At 42.2% G+C, this 24,327-nt stretch overlaps 1 protein-coding gene across 1 annotated transcript in view; it reads right to left on the bottom strand.

Moving 5' to 3' along the window:
• ABCC4 (ATP binding cassette subfamily C member 4) overlaps positions 1-24,327 on the bottom strand; it is a 161,973-nt gene that overhangs the window by 29,413 nt on the left and 108,233 nt on the right. Inside the window, 6 exon segments of the mRNA XM_033147888.1 lie at positions 12,475-12,630; positions 16,942-17,133; positions 18,452-18,552; positions 19,619-19,729; positions 21,279-21,398; positions 22,909-23,059. Of these exon segments, the coding sequence (XP_033003779.1) occupies positions 12,475-12,630; positions 16,942-17,133; positions 18,452-18,552; positions 19,619-19,729; positions 21,279-21,398; positions 22,909-23,059 (831 nt within the window).

Raw genomic sequence — 24,327 nt, forward strand, 5'->3', positions numbered from 1 at the left:
AATTGCATCCCAGTACAGCTTTCGCCACTCTTTTGTTGACTATGAGGGCCACTCCATTTCTTTTACGGGATTCCTGTCCACAGTAGTAGATATGATAGTCATCCGAACTGAATTCGCCCATTCCTGTCCATTTTAGTTCACTGATGCCTAGGATGTCAATGTTTATTCTTGCCATCTCATTTTTTACCACATCCAGCTTACCAAGGTTCATGGTTCTTACATTCCAGGTTCCTATGCAATACTCTTCTTTACAGCATTGGACTTTCCTTTCGCTTCCAGGCATATCCGCAACCGAGCGTCCTTTCGGCTTTGGCCCAGCCGCTTCATCAGCTCTGGCTCTACTTGTACTTTTCCTCCGCTCTTCCCCAGTAGCATGTTGGACGCCTTCCGACCTGAGGGGCTCATCTTCCAGCGTCATATCTTTTATATGCCTGTTGTCTTTGTCCATGGAGTTTTCTTGGCAGGGATACTGGAGCGGCTTGCCAGTTCCTTCTCCTGGTGGATCACGTTTGGTCCAAACTCTCCACTATGACCTGTCACCATCTTGTCATAGCTTCCTGAGTAATTCAAGCCCTTCGCCACGAAGGCAGTGATCCATGAAGGGGCTACCTACCTGTAACTGAAATACTTATTGACAAAATTGAACTTTTAAAGAAACAATAATCTTTGATACATAGCTACTTGTTGCCCCAATTATACACGTGTTTGCTACCCTAATGCTGCGACTGCAGAGGAATCCATTGTCCCTTTTCTCGAGCAACTGGATTACCATAGATCCTTCCCTGTGAAGAGAAGGGGAAAAAACCTTGCCTGCTCATGCCAGCGAACTCATCATTAAGAATGAAGATAATGCTCGTCTGGTTTCACTGCATGGTGAAACCAGGATAAAATGTGGAATGACTGGAGCCGAGGCAGGAGGGGCAAATAAGGAAATCACGGCCCCAACTCAGATGATAATTTTAGCCAAGACTACGTCCTGCTTAAAACTGTGTGCTTCTAAGATACACTTAACTTGGTTCAATTTTATTTACAGCACAATCCTGTTATGTTTACATGGACAAGTCCCACCGTGTAGAATGAGGCCTCCTCTCATGCTCAGGCTTACAGCCTTGGTCATAACTAATTTGGCAGGATGATGATGATGATTTTAATAAATTTATTTATTTGATTTTTCAAATTAGAATTTTATAATCACATATCCAACATACAACATAAAAACAAGATTCCAAATAATCTCCTGACTTCCCACCTCCCCTTTGTGGGTCCTATTATTAATCATTTCATCCTGCATCTTCTATAATAATCCAAATCTTTTACATCTGCATTACATCCAAAATTCACCATTAAACTACAAGTGTTATCTAATTTGGCAGAATGAGAGCCATCGCTGTCCGTCTCTGAACAGCAACGACAGCCCAGTGACACACCCTGGTTTTATATGCTTAACTGTTATTTTTTAAATCCTGCATGGCAGTCTGGGGGAGGGGGGTCAGGATCTGGACCATGGTGGTAGGATGCATTTTTATCCTTTGTCCCCAAACACGACAAACCACACACAGAGAGAAAAAAAACACCCTTCCCACAGTTATATGCATTGGGTGGCAGCTTCCCTCAAGGTCTGCCCCTCCCCATATGAACCACACCGGACCCTGTTATCATCATCTGAAGCCCTTCTTCCTGGGCCTCCTCCATGAGACACCCAGGGCGGTTGCCAGATTTTGTGTCCAAATTTGCAGATATAGACCTTCTTCTCAGCCCATCTAAGTTTCTCCTCAATGGAATCTCGAGCGAGCCGGGCTCAGCCTTCTGCAGCCACTATTTTAAATCTTTAACATTGTAATCCAATTAATAATTTTATTTTAAATCTTGTTCAAAGAGTTTTATATATGTAACATCCCCAGAAAGTGTTTCGTCAAAGGGATCCGCTGTATTTATTTTTATTTTTACTTTACCTCCTTTTTAAGAGCTGGTCATTGACCGTAATAAAGAATGATTTGATTTGATTTTTATTTGATGAGAAAGGGCCTTTTCTGCAGTGGCTCCCCGTTTGTGGAATGCTCTCCCCAGGTGCCTTCATTAGTATACACCTTTAGACCCCAGGCAAATACGTTCCTCTTTAACCAGGCCTTGGGCTGCCAAACGGGACATCCAATGCCCTTTTAAAATGTGTCGGGGAGGGAGTGGGATTACTGGGTTGTTTTTTTGTTTTTATTATTTATTTTGTGTGTGTTTTTAATTGTGATTTTATGTTGTAACCGCCCTGAGACCTGTGGGTAAAGGGTGGCACACAAATTTAATTAATTAATAATTCCCTCTCAAAACCAAATGCCAAGGTCATGCGCCAACCACAGAGAAAGCACACTATGACATGCCAATGGGAGCTTACCTCCCACTGCAAATAGCAGCTTTGGGGGGGGGGAGTGAGAATTGTCAGGATCACAGCACATTGACAGAGGGTTGAAAACCCCTCACTGTAGTCCTATTTCTCCCTGCACCACCTCCCACCATCACCCACCCACCCCAGCTACTTAAGGCAGGAAAATTAGGCCAAGCTATGTGTTTCATATAATGTGATTTGGCCCATCAGTGGGTGCATCTGGTGAGCAACTCATTCAAAGGCACCCACTCCAGCCTTAGCATAATGGTGCAATACAGCCTAGAAGCATTCGATTGTCCATATGTATTTGATAGTCTTTTTCATTAAAATGATCTGCACTGGAAGTTTAATAATCTAGAGAAAAGAATCATAGAACTGTAGAGTTGGTCATCTAGTCAAGTCCCCTGCTATGCAGGAATCTGAACTGATGATTAAACGCCAACAATATTCAGATAGCTATTCTGATTTTAATGTAGGGTCGCCATATTTCAAAAAGTAAGAACCAGGACATCACACCAGGACAAAGCGCCATTTTTCAGAACCCCACCCCCACCCTTGGTACATCAATTCCGCGTTTGAAATCCCACACATATGATGGCCTTGTTTTAATGGCCTGGTGTACTAAGCCAAGTTACATGGCACACCCAAAGCTTTTTGCATACAATATTTCTAAACTACTTCTGCCACATTATAAACACACTTAAAATCAATACAGACAGAATAAATGTACAGTATAATAATAATAATTTATTATTTGTACCCCGCCCATTTGGCTGGGTCTCCCCAGCCACCCTATAATGTACAATGTATAATGTAGATCTGTGTTTTCTTTTCAAATACAAAACTATGAAATAGATTTCTCAGTAGTGTCATTTTTATTACGGAACCTGTTGATCAAAAGTGTCCAGCAAAAGCATTAAAAAGACTGAAATATTAGTGTCTTCTTACAAAAAGCCCCTATTTTATTAAAACAATACTTATTATATTATGCTATTGGGTGCATGTTGAAATTATTGTTCTGATGATTTTCCATTTCAATCTATTTTTATAGGTTGGCAAAATGGGAAATCTGAATTCATAAAATCTTCACAACTGTTATAAAATTATAACAGCACACATGTACTGCAACAGTAGATAAGGATAATTTTAATTACTATTTCTGACACAGATTGTTGTATTAAAATTGCCTGTTTCATGAGAGGAAGTTAATAAGCCAAACCTGTAAATAACTGTAAATTACAGTCAGGGAAAGAAATAATACTGCATCAAAAGACTGGTGGCGAGTAATACAAGTTTCATAAAATCATATCCAAAGAACCAATTAGAAGTTTAAGCAGCATTATTTTTTTCTGGCAGATGGTTATCTCAGAAACGACCTGTAAACAGAATTCGGTTAAAATCAACAGGTCGGAGGTTCATTTCTGTAGTTAAAACAACCAACCATGGTTTAGTGATTAGCAGCACTCCTGTAAGCTCTCTCATTTACTGCTTCTCTTTCCTCCAATTCCTGGTTTTCACCAACCAGTTTGCTGCGATACCCAAACTGGCAAGCTGCGATCAGCGCCTTGCCTCCGAGCCCTAACTTGAAATCACAGTTTGAAGTGGAATCGCAAACCATTATCTTCAGGCAAGGCATTAATCACAGCTCGCCAATTTGGGGATGTGCCGAACCATGATTTAGAGTTTACGCTGGAACTGAGCCACCCCCACTCAAGAACTTGCAAGCTTTCAAACTTATATTCAAAGGAAACGTACGAAGTTCTTGATAAGACGGTAAGTAAATGATGGATCCCCTGAAATGATGCTTCCCTGAAAGAAAACTTGTCTACCATTATCCATCTTTGCAGCCATGGAAAAGTTTTGTGGGGTAGGGATGATGCCTTCCTCCTACTGCTGCATTTTTCTGGGCGCCACCTGCTTAATCTCATATGGCAATGGCTGAAAACGGGCATGCTGAAATGGAAGCACATAGCCAAACCCCGAAAGATCAAAGCCAGCATTTGAACTGTGCCTGGAAACAAACTGGGAGCCAGTGCAGGTATCTGATGCTAACCTTTAAAGCCCTTAACGGCCTTGGCCCAGTATACCTGAAGGAGCGTCTCCACCCCCGTCGTTCAGCCCAAACACTGAGGTCCGGCTCCGAGGGCCTTCTTCTTTTTTAAAAAATAATATTTATTAGAGGTTTCTCCAATTGAGTTCAAATTACAATACATGATTAAATTTTCCCAAACTCCCCTTTCTCTCACCAAGGGGAGCAATACAAAACAAACCCCCCTCTCACTGGGGTAATCGACAATTATTTCCCAATTTAACCACTTACTTTGCACATATCATCGTTGCCTTTTCGACTTCCACGATTCCCCCCCCCGTTGATTTCCAGATTAACCCTAATTCACAGTTATTGCCAATTAATCCCCATATTACTTTCCCTCCTTCTCTCACATTTTTCTTAATTAATTCTTTTACTAAATAGTTATTCATCTTACGCATCTTATTTATCATTTTATCCTATCCTCTGCATTCACTATATTCCTGAGCCTCCATTGCCTCGGCTCCGAGGGCCTTCTGGCGGTTCCCTCACTGCGAGAAGTGAGGTTACAAGGAACCATGCAGAGGGCCTTCTCGGTAGTAGCGCCCGCCCTGTGGAACGCCCTCCCATCAGATATCAAGGAAATAAACAACCATCGGACTTTTAGAAGACATCTGAAGGCAACCCTGTTTAGGGAAGTTTTTAATGTTTTGTCGTGTTTTTAGTATTCTGTTGGGAGTCGCCCAGAGTGGCTGGGCAAACCCAGCCAGATGGGCAGGGTATAAATAAATTATTATTATTATTATTAGCATTATTATTAGCATTAGCATTCAGAAGATGCGTCGCAAGCACCAGTTACAACCTGACTTTAGCATTATGAAGCAATTATGTTTAGGAACGATATTCAAAGGCAGTCCCATGTACAGTAAACCATAATCTAACACATATTTTAACAGAGGAGAGGGCTATTTCTATGTACGAGGGGCCTTAGCTGGCATGCCAGCCTAAGCTGGTAAAAGGCACTGCATACCACAGAAGTCATTTAGGCATCCAGAGAAATAATTAAATGCAACAGGGCAACTGAACTACTCATCACCCTCATAAACCATTTCTGACTCTGGACACCTGCTCTGCATCACCCATGGGTGCTGTGCATCCCTGGGAAACTGGCGGCAGTCCAAATTTTCACTGGAGACTTTAAAAAATCCTCCTTTGTGTGCCTCCTCGTCGAGAAGTCCGGAGGATGGCAACACAAGAGAAGGGCCTTCTCTGCAGTGGCTCCCCGTCTGGGGAATGCTCTCCCCAGGGAAGTTCGCCTGGCGCTTTCATTATGCACCTTCCTTTTTAACCAGGCCTTTGGTTGATCTGATTGACATTCTATGCCCTTTTAAAATGTGGCTCTTTTTGGGGGTGTTACTGGGTTGTTGTTTTTATTTTGATTATATATATTGTGGTTTTCATGTCAATCTTTTCTGTGAACCACCCTGAGAGCTCTGGGTATAGGGCGGTATATAAATTCTAATGCAGTGGTACCTCGCAAGACGAATGCCTCGCGCAACGAAAAACTCGCTAGACGAAAGGGTTTTGCAATTTTTTAGGTGACTCGCAAGACGAATTTTTCTATGGTCGTGCTTCGCAAGACGAGAATTTCAATGCATTCCTATGGGAATTAAATTTCAATGCATTCCTATGGGAACCCGTGCTTCGCAAGACGGAATTTTTCGCAATATGAAACGACTCGTGGAACAAATTAATTTCGTCTTGCAAGGCGCCATTGTAACAACAACAACAACAACATACAGACACAACACCCCTGTGCTGATATGATGTTTCGCCATTGCTCAGCCATAGTTCAGGGCCCAGCTGATGGCAGCCAGAGCTAAGGCATTCTTCACAGTGCCACATACCATGGAATGCCTTGCCAAGCCAAGTGTTATCTGGTACAGTTTTAGGCAGCTGGGCAAATATGTGCTTGCTCGAAAAGGGCTGATTATTTTTATGTCTGCTCTTTGGCTGTGTTGAAATCATTACTGTGTGTTTTTGTGGGTTTTATTATTCGGCTTAACCGAAGAATTCGTTTACATATGAAATATTGTTTTAATACTTGCCTTGACTTGCTAGCTCCCTTGAGTCCTTAAAAAATAAAACGGGCAAGATGTAAGCTTTAAATAAAAATAAAAATGTAAATTGAGAGACCAGGGGTGCCTGCTGACTTGCACTCTGCTTCCCCGGCCTTTCTGCAACATCTCCCTCCCTGCCTTCCCAGCAATACTTGGGGTTTTGTGAACCAGCCCCACTGATTTCACACCAAAGGACAGTTTGCACCAGCAACTCTACAGCAAAGAGACAAGGAGAATTTCATCAAGAGAATGGACAGAGTGTTTGAGGACGAAGAATCACTTTGTGCAGTTTCTTCCAACACACCAGATAATTGTATTAATTAATAAAAGATTGCACAATTTAGCCTCGTCAGCAGTTTTCAAATCCAAACACGCAAAGGTTACTTCCTTTTATAAACTCCTAAGAATGGGGGGGGGGGGAGAGAGAGAAGAGAGAGAGGGAGAGGGAGAGAGGGAGAGGGAGAGGGAGAGAGAGAGAGAGAGAGAGAGAGAGAAGTCTCTTTTCACCTGCAAAAGTAATTGTACCCACCAGCCTTTAGACACTTGAATCTCCCCTGGGATTTTAGACTGAACCTTTACTTACAACTGGAAAGATAGAAGTCAAAACACTTCTTATTTTGTCAAACTAATTGTACACTCATAACAAGAAGCCCGTGTGTCAACAATGTATATAACAGCAAATATCTCAAAGGACAGAAAGCAGACTTAGCTTCGGAGAATATCTCTGAGCTCTTAAATGTATTTCTCTCCCCCCCCCCCCAGTATTTTACAATGCAACTCCCACCTGAAATAGCCTGGAAAAGGTCTTTCAAAACGCTGCAGCCTTTGAATGAACTGATCACCGTCCATTTTCAGGAGAAAAGAACATTGTGCAAGCACAAAGGCAGAAGAATTTAAGTCCATGTAAAGTCCTTTTTAGATACAAAAAGGTCACCAACTTCACTCAGAAGCGCTACTGTGCATTAATGAAGCCTTCAGTGTTCAGAAACAAAAAGGGAGGCTGCATTAGGCTGCAATCCAATTGTATGTATTTGCTAGTAATAGCATACCTGCCTCTTTCTGCGCTTTCCATTCTCTGAACAGAGCGGGGAAAGGAGGATAAGCCAAAGGGGGCTTTTAGAGGGCCATTCTGCTCACTAAATTTTTTACCGTAGTGCATTAAAAAAAAAGAAAAACCCTCAGCAAAAACCCCTCTTTATATAAAAGGTAATTACTGCGCATGGCTCCCAGCACCGAGTTTGTGACACAGTCATGAATTTAAAAGAACACACTATGAACAACAAAATGTTGAGGCAGGAAAGGATCAACCCAGCTTTTCCATTTTACTAGGAGACTGTAGCTATGAATCCACCCCAAATTGGGTCATTTTCCTTGGGCTTGTTGTAGTCGTGCTTCGTAAACAGAAACATGCCTCCTGCCAAATCATCATAAATGTTATGAGCCTTACTTGTGGGAAAACACGTTCTGACCCCAGAATCCTGCTCTACCCAGCCCTTATTTTACCTACAGCTCTTAGCACACAGCTAGTGTGTTATGGTGGGGACACGGGTGGCGCTGTGGGTTAAACCACAGAGCCTAGGGCTTGCCGATCGGAAGGTCGGTGGTTCAAATTTCAAATCCCCGCGACGGGGTGAGCTTCTGTTGCTTGGTCCCTGCACCTGCCAACCTAGCAGTTGGAAAGCACGTCAAAGTGCAAATAGATAAATGGTACTGCTCCGGCGGGAAGGTAAACGGTGTTTCCGTGCGCTGCTCTGGTTCGCCAGAAGCAGCTTAGTCATGCTGGCCACATGACCCAGAAGCTGCACGCCAGCTCCCTCGGCCAATAAAGCGAGATGAGCGCCGCAACCCCAGAGTCGTCTGCGAGTGGACCTAATGGTCAGGGGTCTCTTTACCTTTTAGTGTGTTATGAGAGAGGGTCTTCCTCTCCACTACCCCACCGGTCACTACTTTGCCTCCCAATTTCTTCTCCTCTCCCAAGTCCTTCTCCATTGTCCAGAAACGGATTTCTAAAATGAAGTCACGCTTTGAGGATGGATTCCCCCCCCCCTATCCTAGATGTTTGATGTTTGGAGTTTTATTTGGTCATTCCGTGTTGAAGGAAAGTGACCATTCTTCCTTCATGCTATATCGGAAGAATCTGAACCAGAAGAATCTTTATTTGCATCAGCCACTAGTCAAAGAAATAAAATAAAATAAAATAAAATAAAATAAAATAAAATAAAATAAAATGTACCAAAGGTAAAAACCTAATACATTTTGAAGGTTTACATCAATAATCAAATAACATCTTATTTTAATGGCCCCGCTGAAAACCTTGCAGTTTTTGCTGTCACCTGATCATCTTCATCTGCTAAAAGAAAGGACACAGTAGCAATGGTTGAGCGACCCGGCATCGACAATAATAGAGGGGTAATAACCTCACTCCTCAAATCTTTAGATGTATCAGAAATTCTTGGCTTAAGCTACAAGACGCTGAAATTGGGTTCTCGGACTGATGGGCCAGGAAGCACAGATGAACATGAAGTCTTGCCTAGAACCTGTACAATTTCTCTCTCAACCAAATAAGCATTCAGTCCTCATCACAGCTCTCGCCTGGTGTCCAAAATGTATGATTTGAGAGCAAGTTCATAGATAATGCCCCTGATGACCACAACCATGTTGCTAAACAGCCACCACAGACTGAAATGAGCCAGTATGAAAACACTGCCTGGGTCGTGTTCAAACGCAAATGCTTTTCAACAGAGGCAGTTTGCACAATCTGAGGCAATACTGAGGGCTCATCCACACTTGTTTCTATGCCACACTTTCTGGGATTTCTAGGTCCATGTCCATAAGTGGGTTTTGGTGTGTGAGTGTGTCCCACCACTTCCCTCAGGAAAATCTGCCATTTATCGCTGAATCAGAACAAACAGCAATTCACAGAAACCCCAATTGCTATTTGTTCCAATTCAGTGGTAGCAGATTTTCCCAAGGAAAGTGGTTGTGACCAAAAACAAAACAAAACAAAACAAAACAAAACAACCTGGTTGGACAGGGACATTAAAATCCCAGACCTCAATGATGCTTCTTTTTGTATTCAGGTGCAGATGCCCAAGTACAAAATCCAAGCACCTGTTCCAAATGACACATGCATCTTTTACTCCAAACTTTCTGAAGCCGTAATTGAGATATGTATGGCTAAGCCTGTTTTCATGTATCTTCCCAAGAAAAGCAGCAATTTAAATGTGTGCGCATAATTCAGCATATGGGTATAATACAAAAAGGACATAAGACTGGGCTTTAGTGCAATTGGTAGAGCATGGGACTCCTAATCCCAAGGTCATGGGTTCAAGCCCCACGCTGGACAAAAGATTCCTGCATTGCAGGAGGTTGGACTAGATGACCCTTGTGGTCCCTTCCAATTCTATGATTCTATGATATGGACCATTAGTAACATGAGGGTGGAAATCAGCCTAGAATCTTCCACCTCAGTAGCTAGAATGTTTTTGAACATTCTGTGAGATCATAGTACCAATCCTTACTTTACGCTTATGGTGCGAGTACTGCAGAAAATGCAGACTGAATTCCAATCACGTGGCTCAAGTGATTTTAACCACAGCAACAGCAAAGCCAAAAAGAGCTTCGCCGTCATACGCTTCGGTTCTTGAGCGCCAAAAACCCGGAAGTAAATGCTTCCATTTTCGAACGTTGTTCGGAACCCGAACATGTGACGCGGCTTCCGTTGAGTGCAAGAAGCTCTTGCAACCAATGGGAAGCCGTGCCTCGGTTTTTGCTGAAATGAACCACACGGAGATCAATTTTACACAACAGGAGCCTTCCAGACATACTAGCCATTGATTGTTCTGATGTTTCTTGGAGCGAATTTGCAGCGGTACATCCACAGCACCTGTGGCATGTCACTGTTGTTTTGATGGTGATTGTGCTTTTTAAGTCAACACCGTTGATGGGATGTGTTTGGATTGAGAAAGATTCTGCGTTTATACCCACACCACTTCTATTCTCTTTTCCTCCAACCAAGCAAATATCTTAGTAATGTACACAGTATCAAAAGCCCTTTCAGGTTACGATTATCATTTTGGTATTTAACACCTGGTTCCGGAATTCTGTTAGACAACAGGAACTTTCCGAGTTCACTGTTTAGGTCCGGATAACCTCCCGTCAAAAGAGGTTGACCAGGGATAGCGAAAATGTACAGGACTAGTTCAAGTATTTGTTGGAAATGCAAAGAGAAGGAAGGCACCTTTTACCCTATGTGGTGGAACAGTAAAGTGATAAATGAATTTTGGGAAATGATATATAATGAGTTGAAAAAAATGTTTAAAATAACCTTTGTTAAAAAAAACAAAAAACCAGAAGCCTTTTTGTTAGGAATTGTAGCTGCAGAGATTCCAAAAGAAACGAAAAAGGCTATTTATGCATGCTACAACAGCTGCAAGGATGTTGCTCGCCCAAAGTTGGAAAGACGATAAGATACCTACGAGGGTGGACTGGCAGATGAAACTATTGGTCTATGCAGAGATGGCAAGACTAACTGGGAAAATCAGAAATCAGGAAGATCAAAACTTCAACAGAGAACGGGACAAATATAGATTCTATCTGAAAGACCATTGTAAACACTTGAACTCTTTGGCAGGCTTTAAATAGCTCTTGCAATGAGACATAGACTTTGGATATAATGGGAGGACTGTAAATTGAATGTACCTATAATATGCAGTTGGAAAAGTTTTTTAATGAACCCACGGAGGGGAGGAGGGAGGTCCTAGATTCAAAATAATCATGTGTAAAACTTTAATATTTGCAAGAATATTTTTCTGTGAATGAATTTGCAAAACCAAAAAAAAGAAAAGAAAAGATGATCAGGAGGGGAGGTACAAAATGGAAGACACTCAAACCTCACACGTCAAATGCCACACAGAACGCAGAAAACAGATTAGAATTATATAGATTTGGAAGTTACGAAAAAGATATTCACAAGGGACGCAGAAGGAGGAGATAGGAGGAAGTCCTACTAAGATGTGAGGAAAATTGAATTTTTTTATTATAGAAGTAATAAGGTGTGTGTTTGTTGTGTTCGGATAATGTATGTTATTGTAGTTTTTATGTTGTTATTTTTCTTTTGTTATGTTAATTTTTTAAAATAAATAATATGTTAAATAAAAAAAAAGAACGCAGAAAACTAGGCAAAAGCGCTTTTCACATCATGGAAATGTTATGACTCCATTCTGGAATTACAATCCTTCACTTATTTTTCGGCAACTGAAGAAAAAGTGGCTGCCATATTTGGAAAGAGCTGTGGAATGATGAATGACATCATGGTGCAGCATGCAGAAAAATTGGGGTGGGGGGGGTGGGGACTGCTATAAATGGTAGACACAGAAGGGCCACAACTGTTTCCCACATGGGTTGTGTCCACAGTGAAAACTGATATGCCAGTACTGTATATGTAAGGACAGACTTTTATTCAGTTTGTGGGTAGGAACGGTCAAGACGCATCACAGCAACTTGGCCTGCAGATTTTTGGCCTTTTATATATCTGCATGTTGCTATGATTTCTGCTCCAACCTATCTTGTGTGTTGTCGCCCCTGCCTGCAGAACACAGCACCTTTGCCTAAAAACTAAATTCAATCTGCAATGATAACTAATGACTGCAAGCAAGCTGTTTGGGCATAGCAGAAACACAGATAATGAAACCGTTAAAATAGTCATAATAATTTCACTTCATTTTTGAGTCAACATTCAGAGAAAAGAGGATTAACATGTGCAAAAAAATATTAAAAATGATTGGGGGGGTGCGGGGAGGGGGGAGAGAAAGAACCACAACACTACAAAAGATTCCTGGAATGCTACCAACAGGGTGCAGAATAACGATAAAGAAAATACTACAAACCTAGACTTTCTGGAGAGTGCTGAACCTTTATAATGTACTGATTCACAAAGTAGACCATACCTGAGGTATGATTGAAATTTTCTTCCTCAAGTCATGAAGTCCTAGTTCTGATGTCAAATACTTATCAATCCAAATTCTTCCTTGGGGCTCAGCCAACCGGAAAAGAGCAGCTATTAAAGAGCTCTTTCCAGCTCCTGTTCTTCCCACAATTCCAACCTGAAAGAAAGAAAAAACACGCACAAGAGCTAAGCATTTTTCTAAAGTGCTGTTCACAATTACCTTGCATATTACTTGGTGGGCAAGATTGACAAGCCAGTTAACAGAAGACAAGGCAGCAAAAAGAAGATCACTATAAATAAACATTATTTTTAAACTGTGCCAGTAATACCTGAACATACTTGAGTGGTATAAAGCTACTGTCATACAGGGCCAAAGTAATATGGATAAAACAAAAGCGTTTCCATTAATAATATCTGCCATCTACTTCATTTATTAAGATTCCCGCCCTTTCCCTTAAGGCATAACTGTCTTGTCTCAGCTGTTAAAATTGATCTTAAATTTTAATGCAATTTTATATTTGTTTCTAAATTTATTGTTGCCTGCCCTAACCCTTCAGGGATGGGGTGGCTTATAAAACATTATTAACATTTTCTTTGGGATAAAGGAATAACATTTCCTTTCTCTAATCTAACCTCAGAGCAAGTCTCATGGGTAGGTCACTGGCTTTTCCATTATAAAAAGGGGAAATGGAGACAACAAAAATATTAACCCAAGACCTCTGAATTAGAATATGAGGTCAGCTGTTGGAAGTACGAAGTCCATGGCACCAGCTAGACCCTCTCAGACGTCCAGAGTGGCTTCTCACCATGATATGTATATATATACACACACACACACACACACACACACACACACACACACACACACTATATAAGACCATGACACACAAAAACAAAATAATTCACCTAAAAAGAACAGGTGTATGTGGTTTGTTTATAACAGGGGTGAGCAAACTTTTTCAGCAGGGGGCCGGTCCACTGTCCCTCAGACCTTGTGGGGGTCCAGACTATATTTTGAAATACAAAAAATGAACGAATTCCTATGCCCCACAAATAACCCAGAGATGCATTTTAAATAAAAGGATGCATTCTACTCATGTAAAAACACACTGATTCCTGGACCGTCCACGGGCCTCATTCAGAAGGCGACTGGGCCGCATCCGGCCCCCGGGCCTTAGTTTGGGGACCCCTGGTTTATAACATCAGCTGATCTGAGAGGACATGTTCACTGCAGTCTAATATTGTACTATCAGAAAAGACACCGTATATATATATATTATTAACCCTTTGATACGACAGAATCTGTAACAACAAAAATCTTTTAGCAGGCAGAATGGGAAGATCAGGAGCACTGGCATCACTGTATGGGCAGAGACTGGCAGAGCTGTTCTAGACGACTGGGTGAAGGGGCAACCATCCATTCTCCCCCAGTGTGAGAGTTTGGGTTTTTTGATTAAGCCCACTTCTCAAGTCTAAAATTACCTTAAGGCACCAATGGCATAGACATGCCCTCTTACCAGCCTTGGTTTGGGGCAACTAATTCTGCCTTCCTCTCTGCATTCAAAGTTTGCATGCAGGGTAGCTGCGCAAGGCACTGCTCTGGGTTTATCTCCTTCCAGTTGGAAGTATTCAGAAATACATATACAGTGGAACCTCGGGTGGCGAACGTGATCCGTGCGGGAGGCACGTTCGCAACCCGCAGAATTCGCAACTCACAGCACCACGTCTGCGCACGCGCGGGTCGTGATTTGGTGCGTCTGCGCATGTACAAAGCGTGATTTAGCACTTCTGCGCATGCGCCCAAACCCAGAAGTAACCCGTTCCGGTACTTCCGTGTTCGGCGCGGTGCACAACCCGAAAACGCGTAACCTGAAGCGCCTGTAACCCGAGGTACCACTGTATGCCAAAGTGTGCTACAATAAGCCGGTCATTTGTTCTCCTCCTGGAATTGAACTTTGGGAGAATTCAAACAGGCCTTGGGCCCTGAACCATTCTCGACTGTACCTTTCACCTCCCAAAAGGAGGAGACACTGCATGTATTTGACTGTGCAGTCTCAACCATGTGAGACAAAGCGCTTTTTAAAATAATCATTTTGCTGCTCTTTCAATTTTGCTGCTGGAAAGCATAGCAGATACTTTAAAATGTGCACAAGCATTTGAAAAATAGCTTGACCCTTTCAGCTTTGATTTTTACAAGGAGCAGAAAGACGGAGGTGCTATGACTTCCGAAAGAGCGTGACTTCCTTCAGAAGCAAATATGAGAATAAGAAAGCTTGAATGATAATAATTTTTAAAAAGGAAGAGCAAGGAAACAAGAGTTCGGTATTAGAACAAAAGAGTTCAAGTGTTTCCTCTGATGTCACTGACGTGCAGAAGTGCATTAGCAGCATGAAAGCGTTTTATAAACATTGGTACTTAAAATAAAAATGCAGCTGCTATGCTCATTGTCAACAATTCCTCTTTCAGGCTGGCATCCAATGAAAAAGAACGCACTGAGCCATGTCGGGGGAGGAAAATGCTTTGTCGTGTGGGGTAAAGTGAGCTGCTAATGGCAACAGGGGATTTAGGTCTCTTACACCGGCTTGCTTTAAACCAGCGTCTTGTGCACTGGATCGCTCCCAAAGTTAGATTAGGGAGGGAAAATAATAGGAGATGAGTTGGACAACAAGAATCTCTCCCAGTTCCCCATCGTGATAAGGCAGTCCGTAGGAAAGGCTTTGAAGAAGGTACCTGCACAAGTGAGAAAAGAAAACAATCCATACAGATTGCAAGAGGCGCCACTATTGCAATGGTGCCCTTGAGATCTGTCTCTTGGTGCCAGCAATGCCTTTGTAGACGCTGGCCCTGCCCCACTGTCTCCTTGGCCATGAGTTGGTGAGGGTGGCTAACTTTGCCTCACTTCCTCTTCTAGCATTATGTGCTTTTGAAGTCTGAGATTGATTCTACCGGAGCCGAATGTTGGAGAGAGATGGTGTGGAAAAAAACACTTGCTCAAAAATCTGAATGCACCCCTGGGCCTTAAAAAAAAAAGGGGGGGGGGTTGGCAGCTCCTGATAATATTACTGCTATGTCCTATTAATAATAAAAATAATAGCAAGGCTAATGATAATAATAGACTGCATCTCTACTTTATGATGGCAAAGAAACAATGTTGTTGTTCAGTCGTGTCCGACTCTTCGTGACCCCATGGACCAGAGCACGCCAGGCACGCCTATCCTTCACTGCCTCCCGAAGTTTGGCCAAACTCATGTTAGTAGCTTCGAGAACACTGTCCAAAGAAACAATAACCCTCCTCTTTTAGCAATGAAAACGTAAAAGAAAACCAAGCAGACCAAGAAATGCAGGCAGCGCTGAGCCACTGCCTAAGCAACATATTCTCTCTCTCTTATTTCTCATCCTTTATTTTGTTTGTTTTCTTCCCGTGAAATGCAAATCTTCTTATCCGCTATTAGAATGGCTTATTACCCCGGCAAGTGAGCTTGGGCCCAAAGGCAAGTAGGAGTATGAAAGAGATAAACAGACGCACTGCATAAAAACCTCGAGAGCTTCAACTCCCACCCAGCTTGTTCCCATGAAGTCATCTCTCTGCAAATAAAAGACAAGCTGGAAATTTATTTATTTTTTGTAAGGAAAATCATTCTTTTTCAGAAATCAATTGGGAGTTAGGGGGATGAGAAAGCATTTGAGATATGCAGGAATATGTGGTCACCAGAGGTGCCCAATGGGGCATCCAATATAATCCACAATCCGAAGAGAGGTTATCTTACCCCTAAAAATCCCCACTATGAGATGTTTATCCAAGCTGTTTTTGAATTATTTCCAATGAATGGGAATCCATAAGCTCCCTATTCAATTACTGAACTGCTCTTAAGTCTCTACTGCTCTACTTTCCTGAACTTAAAACCCACTGCTCCTTGTTTGTCCCCAGCAAAAAGAGATGCATTAGTGATAGTCCTCTATTCTGGCATCTGCCCCCCACCAAAAAAAACTTATATAATAGCACAAGAGAAAACTGGTAGATCTGTCTTTGGGCTTATAATACTCTTAATTTGTATCCAGTAAAAGATGAGGCTTTTTCTACTGATGCACAGGGTCTTTTCGGGATTTCCTTTATAGTAGTAGTCCCATAGATGGGTGCAGACCCCAAAGTCCCCTGAAAATCAGGGGCTTTCCAGAGCAGCAGTGATGCATAAAGTCTGTTATCAATTAGTAAAATTAGCTACTCTCATAAGGAGAGAATTAGGGTCTTGGGGAAGAAAAGCATCACACTGAATGAAACTTTCACTTAGAAGGGACCCATTTCTTGGGGGGATAAGTTCCCCATAAGTTCCACCCGTATGGCCCACAGTGTGTAAGGACAGAAGCTGGATCCCAACATTTGTAGGGTCACAGGTTCACAATGCCCGGATTACATGACTCTCAGGGTCCATTTTACCTGGGTGACCAAAAATAAATTAAAAAAATGTACCTTTTCTTTTGACTTTACTACAGCAGACAAATGTCTCAGTACCAAAGGACCATCTATGGTGTAAGCAAAGTTCACATTTTCAAACACAACAACACCTTCGCTTGGCCAATCCGGTGGCGGGTGCTTGTTTGTCTCCCAAGGTGCTTCCTTATCAAGTTCTGTATATTCCAGGACTCTTTCTACTGATATCATCTGGAACAAAGCAACAAATTTAAATGCACATCAACAACCCTGTCTGCAATTACAGAAGCCAATTCAATGACAATTAATTTTCTAGTCACCAGGATTGGATTCTCAAATCCACAACTTCTCTTGCAACCTGAATGCTTTGGTTCTCCCCTCCCTTCCTCCATAACTGTACCAGCCAGCGCCATTGTTTCTACCACTGAGAAAGGGCAGAAAATGATGGTTTATATGGTTTCCAAAAGACTTTTGCCACTTCTCTTGACAAATGTTTCCAAATTCCTTAAATGGATGAAACAATGATGCTGTGATCCCATAAGGTGAGCATTATCTTTTCATTAACCCATTATCTTTTAACATCTATCAAATCCTCAGGCCTCAGAGCAGTGGACTGTTCTTCAGTTCCATTTTACAGATATCTAACCAGGACAGGGGGACCCAGGTGGCGCTGTGGGTTAAACCACAGAGCCTAGGGCTTGCCAATCAGAAGGTTGGCGGTTCGAATCCCTGCCACGGGGTGAGTTCTCGAGGCACGGTCCCAGCTCCTGCCCACCTAGCAGTTCGAAAGCACGTCAAAGTGCAAGTAGATAAATAGGGACCACTCCGGCGGGAAGGTAAATGGCGTTTCTGTGCGCTGCTCTGGTTCGCCAGAAGCGGTTTAGTCATGCTGGCCACATGACCCGGAAGCTGTCTGCGGACAAACGCCGGCTCCCTTGGCCTATAGAGTGAGATGAGTGCCGCAACCCCAGAGTCGGACACGACTGGACCTGATGGTCAGGGGTCCCTTTACCTTTAACCAGGACGGGTAAATTCCAAAGACCTGACACATTCTGATGTATCGGCACCTAAACTTTAACCTTAACCTATTTCTCCTGGGTCTGAATTTGTCTGTCTGTCTGTCTGTCTGTCTGTCTGTCTGTCTATTAAATATATATCCCATCTTTCCTCCCCAAAGTGGCCAAGGGCTCAGTTTCTGATTCTCACTCCACATCATGATGGCTTATATCCTAGACAGCCATAAGTCACTCTCTTTAGCAGCCTAAACATTTTGCATTATATTACTGCAATCTATAAACTAGGAATTCAAACTATAAGCCTGCTTTATCAGTATCAGCAACTGCAGGAGTAATTTTAACATTATTTTTTCCAGCTTGCATATCTTCAAGCAATTATTGTGTTACTAAATAAGCAATTATTGTGCTACTATGCAAAACTTAAAAAGCATGTATATAACACCGTGCTTTGGAAAGCAGTGGCATTTAACTGCAATGCCGAAGCAATACAAAAAGCATTTAAAAAACTTCCAAATGGAACTAATGGATATTACCAGGTTCTCGACTTCAGCACTTTGCCGAACTCCCCACTGAAATGTTCCCATGAGCGTGATCGAGTAGGACAAAGCTAAACCAACCTGCCCCGCATCTAGAGCTATACCGAGTAAAAAAGAAGGAAAGTTTCAAAACTTTTATACAAACTTTTTAATTTAATATGCACAACTTGCAGACTTAACATATAGAATAAGAGAACAAGAAGAACATGTGTTTAAAGAAGACTGGAAAACGTTTATGGAAAATAATTGTGTACAGCTGAAAACTCTGACAGCATTCAGGTAAATTCAACAGTGTAAATAATTTTTGATGGACGTAATAATGGAAAACCGATTGGTATAGTTTTTGTAAAATATGCAGGGATATAAGATGAAAAATGAACCATGGTGGGAAAAGAAGCAAAGTCATTGATATTCTAAGTATGTAAAATGTTTATCTGAGATTGTAAAGCAGAAAATTAAAAAAAAATCATATTAAAAAAGAAAGAAACTTAAAATCTATCATCACATGCGACATGTTGGTAGGGTCTTCACTTGTAATACCACAAAGCCATAACACTTTTGAACACAGATGTCCCATTACAGATGTCTGCTGTAAGGTTCTCAGGTGTTGCTCATGAGTAACCAGCCAAAGTCCGTGGCTCTTTGCTATAAAGCATTTATTGTGCAAATATATACAGTGCTGAGCATCAAAGATCACATCTGACTCATCTTAGTTCAGAGTCCGGGAATGAGTCCTTCCGATTTTTGGACCAACATAAAAGCTGCGGGAAACGGAATCCCCTCCTATCTCCCCTGCGCTGAACCCCTCTGCGCAGCTGGGGCGCCGGAAGAGGTGCGCCTTCCCTTGATCCTCCTTGGCGTGAGGGCTCTGCTACCCTGCTAAAGCCCTGACACTCCCTGCCTCCCCGCAGTCCCTCTTCCCCACTAGAGGGATCGCTGCTGCCCCCACTGGACGACGAGGAATTGCTCAGGATGACCGGACGGGGTTCCCTATACTCAGAGCGTACTGACTCCACACTGCTCTGCGATGAGGGCGGTTCCCTGACATCTGACTTTCGGGCAGAGAATAATTCACTCAGCTGTTGGCTTCAGCATGATTAGAAGAAATTGATAACGCAAATCGAGTCATGGAAGAGTAGCTGCTACTCCGGCGAATATACTCACTATGAGCAAGGAGCAAAGAAGCAAAGGCAACCACAACCACAAAGATGGCACAGATGGCGTCCAGGCGCACGGCAAACCACCGAGAAGTCGTCAAAAATAAGAACCAAGCCTCTAAAATAAAAAAAAGAAGAAAATAAAAAAGGAGGGGGAATATTTATGTGAAAGGCCAAGTCATACTCTGAAGAACAGTTAAGCCTGGGAAACTTCAGGACCACACTGGGATCAATGGGGCATCTTCAGCCAGGAAGTCTTTTGTGTTATGAGTTTACCAGTATACAGTACATTTCTCTGTTTGTTACCACACAGAATATTCCAATTTGGATGTCCATGCAAATTATAAAATTCTGAATAGCAACTTTACTTGAAGTAATTCTGCAAGTGCGAGAATTTTGACACAAGCTGACCTGACCACTCCTCTCAGACTAATGTGTATTCCACACATCTCCAATTTCTGCAGTGCAGTTTTTGGTTTAAAAAAAACAACTTATCAAAATGCATTCTAAAGTACATATTTTTAGATAAATGCTTTCAAAAACGACGTACAGTGGTACCTCTGGTTAAGAACTTAATTCGTTCTGCAGGTCCGTTCTTAACCTGAAACTGTTCTTAACCTGAGGTACCACTTTAGCTAATGGGGCCTCCCACCGCCGCACGATTTCTGTTCTCATCCTGAAGTAAAATTCTTATCCCAAGGTACTACTTCCAGGCATAGCTGTCAACCTTTCCCTTTTTTTGCCGGAAATTCCCTTATTATAGAAGAAGAAGAAGAAGAAGAAGAAGAAGAAGAAGAAGAAGAAGAAGAAGAGTTTAGATTTGATATCCCACTTTTCACTACCCGAAGGAGTCTCAAAGCGGCTAACATTCTCCTTTCCCTTCCTCCCCCACAACAAACACTCTGTGAGGTGAGTGGGGCTGAGAGACTTCAGAGAAGTGTCAGAGAAGCAGCTGCATGTGGAGGAGTGGAGACGCGAACCCGATTCCCCAGATAACGAGTCTACCGCTCTTAACCACTACACCACACTGGCTCTCCAGCATTGTGAAACAGCAGGGAGGGTTGACAGCTATGTATATAGCAGTGGGGAAGAGCAGGAAGGGTTGACAGCTATGCTTCCAGGTTAGCGGAGTCTGTAACTTGAAGCGTTTGTAACCCGAAGCATTTGTAACCCGAGGTACCACTGTATTTTAATACATATTAAAATGTACATTTTTGTGCAGATGGTACTTGTAGACTAACACAGAAATGGGATGGAACAGGCTTACGAATGAACACATTCGGAAGAGTCAGGGGCCAGAAATCCATAAATCCCTCCCTACCTGCAACACAATGTTGCAGTATATCCCAAACCCCAAAGAAAAGTGCTCCTTGCAATGATTTTCAAACATCAGCGGCTGGATAAAAGGCAGTTGTTAGACTCCAACTCCCATCAGCTTTAGCCAGCATGTTATTGGTCAAGGATGATGGGAGTTGTAGTCCAAAAAAAGCTGTAGAGAAACACGTCCCCCCATGCTTGTGCTAGAGGGTTGTCAGTCTCAAAGTAAGAATTTTATAGATAGGTAGCTATAAAATTCTTACTCTTCACCTGCATCTTGAGTAGTACAGCTCTGCAAAAGCTTTGCGACTCAATTCCACCAAACTGCAAAACTGTTTTTTTCCCCAAACCTGTGTGAAGATCTTGATGAGCATCAAATAATTCTTGGAATCTTTGCTCTGCTTTAAAAGCACGAATAGTCCAAAGTCCCTGGAGCGATGATGACAAATGAGAGAACACGGGGCTTCGAGCTGCAAGATGAAGGGTTAAATGATACCGTCATTCTCAACTAAGAGTACTATCTGAATAATGTGTGGTATTTCTTACTCAGTTATATAAAAAAAGAGAGAAAGAAGGTTTTCCTCCTAGGTTATGTTAACCACGCTGGTCACTGATAAAGTATTCTGTGATTCAGAATTCTCAAGAACGGACTACTTAAATTTATACCAAGTCACATAATGGTGAAACTTGTTGGGTTAAATCTTCCCCGTGAGAATGTTATACTGTTTGGTACATGGGTAACATAGCCTCCAGTCAGAGAAACCTGGGTGGGCTGCTGACGAGTTGGATGTACCCACTTACTTTACAAGATGGCGGCAGAAGTAGCATTAGGAGGACATCCCAAGAGCATCTTTAGCAGTAAAGATGAGAACACAGAGCGTGAAGAAGCCACGTCAATGGACCAGTGAGGAGAACTGAACCCAAGCTCAAGGCAAGTTCAGGGCTTGTGCCAAGTGCATCCATTGTGGCTCCCTAACTTTATATGTGCTTCAATGGCTGGGGTCATCAAATTTATGATGGCCACCCCTGACTTTGCACTGTACCTTATACACAGGTACTGGGACGTGGGTGGCGCTGTGGTCTAAACCAATGAGCCTCTTGGGCTTGCCGATCAGAAAGTTGGTGGTTCGAATCCCCATGACGGGGTGAGCTTCTGTTGCTCTGTCCCAGCTTCTGCCAATCTAGCAGTCTGAAAGCATACCAGTGCAAGTAGATAAATAGGTACCGCTGTGGCGGGAAGGTAAACGGCATTTCCATGCGCTCTGGTTTCCGTCACGGTGTACCATTGCACCAGAAGCTGTTTAGTGCTGCTGGCCACATAACCCAGAAAGCTGTCTGTGGGCAAATGCCGGCTCCCCTCGGCCTGAAAGCAAGATGAGCGCTGCAATCCCATAGTCACCTTTGACTGGACTTAACTGTCCAGGGGTCCTTTACCTTTTTACCTTACACAGGCCACATTATATCTGAGGTTTCGCACAACATAAAAGCCACTTCTGACACTTCAGTGAAATATGGTGCAAGCTTAGCGCTCATTTCCATGTTTTTTGTTCCCAGGAAAGAAAAAAAATCTGCTTGAAAATAATATTAAAATGAGTGCCAAACCTGTGCCACTACAGTTCCGGAAGTGGCTTTTATGTTGCGTGAAAGCTCAAATATAACAGTTAGGCAAACATCATGAAAATGGAATAAGAGGTCATGTGAATGCAGCCATACTTAGAAGACCCAGTAGTGGTGTTGTTGTTCGTTCTGGGCCTAGAAGCAGAATGTTACATGACCTAATTAATAGCTGTCAGAACAACAGAAAGACTAGTGAACAAAAAGCATTTGAAAATCATCATCAAGGCACTCCTCAGTTTTCCCCAAAAAGGAGGGGGAGAGAAACCAATACAACCCTTGAGTTATGGGCAACACTTTTAAGCCTCTTGCACTCTGAAATGATGCCTAAATCTTTTTAAAACAAGCCGTATCAATAATACATACTTGTGGATTCCAAACGTTTAATATCTCTCGATGTATCCAAGAAATACCGTCGAAGAAAGATAAAAAGAGTGAAGAGTGGAATTAAAGGGACGAGAATCCAGGGAATCACTCCAATTGCCACTGCCACCACGCCACAAATCTGAAGCAAAGTCTGCAACAAACAAATCACAAAAGGAGCAGAGTTATTTTCTCAACCCCAAAGTCTTTATTATAATATAAAAAATACTGTACTCCTGTTGTTGTTTTTTAAACAAACAAACAAACAAACAAACAAAAGAAATCCTGAGGAACTTATGAGCAATACTGTGCCTTCCACAAACATCCGTGCTCCCATTGGGCAATGAAAGTGAGCCAGACAAAATTTCCAAACATTACAACACTGTGGAATATTTTAGGCCTTTAAAATTTCCAATTCCCCATCGAAGCTGATGGACACCTAGCGATTATAGGCTGCAATATTTAGAAACAAAGAGCTGTCAAAGGGGAAGCAATACTATGCAGTATGAGGTGCGTACAACTAAAGTCTCCCTGGGATCAAAGCAAAACAGGAGGAGAAAACTGTTAAGATGACTAACAGATGTCTGACTCCATCTTTGAAAGGTGTTTTAGATCAGCCCATGACACCTTATTATTATCATCACATTTATGACAGGGCGTATTACCGTAATGTAGTGCATGCATCTTGGAAAGTCAAAATTGCATACAAATGAACTCTTAATGAAGTAGTCTCAAAAAGGCAGACATAGTTATGCATCGGTGGCGACCAAGCCTTGTGTAGTTAAGGCATCTAATTGCCCGATTTCCCAACAACTCTTTAACCTATGCAAATGCAACAACATCCTCGGAAGCACACCTTGCATCACGGCAGTGAAAGGTTGGGAATTTGATGGGCCATGATTAAAATAAATAAAAGGAGGAATGGGCTCCCTTTACTTTCTCTAACTTGCCCCTCCCCCAGCCTTTTCACTACTGAAAGTATTTGAGTAGGCACTGGAAGTGCAATTCAAGGTTAATTTAGAAGGTCCTGCTCAGGCACAACAAATTCCGAAATTTCAAGGGAAAATCCAAAACAATTCTGCTTTTTTTTTTTTTTAAAAAAAAAAGGCAGCTCATTTCACATGGAAGATGGAGCAAGTTTGTTTTCTCCTTCTCTGCAGAGTAGGACTCGAACCAACGGCTTCAAGTTACAAGAAAGGAGATTCTGACTAAACACCAGGAACAACTTTCTGGCAGTAAGAGCTGCTCAACAGTGGAACAGACTCCCACAAGAGGTGGTGGACTCTGCTTCCTTGCAGGTTTTTAATAATAATAATAATAATAATAATAATAATAATAATAATAATAATAATAAATTTATACCCTGCCCATCTGGCTGGGTTTCCCCAGCCACTCTGGGTGGCTCCCAAAGAATATTAGAAA

The sequence above is a fragment of the Lacerta agilis genome, chromosome 4, assembly GCF_009819535.1.
Source record: "Lacerta agilis isolate rLacAgi1 chromosome 4, rLacAgi1.pri, whole genome shotgun sequence".
Classification (NCBI taxonomy): domain Eukaryota; kingdom Metazoa; phylum Chordata; class Lepidosauria; order Squamata; family Lacertidae; genus Lacerta; species Lacerta agilis.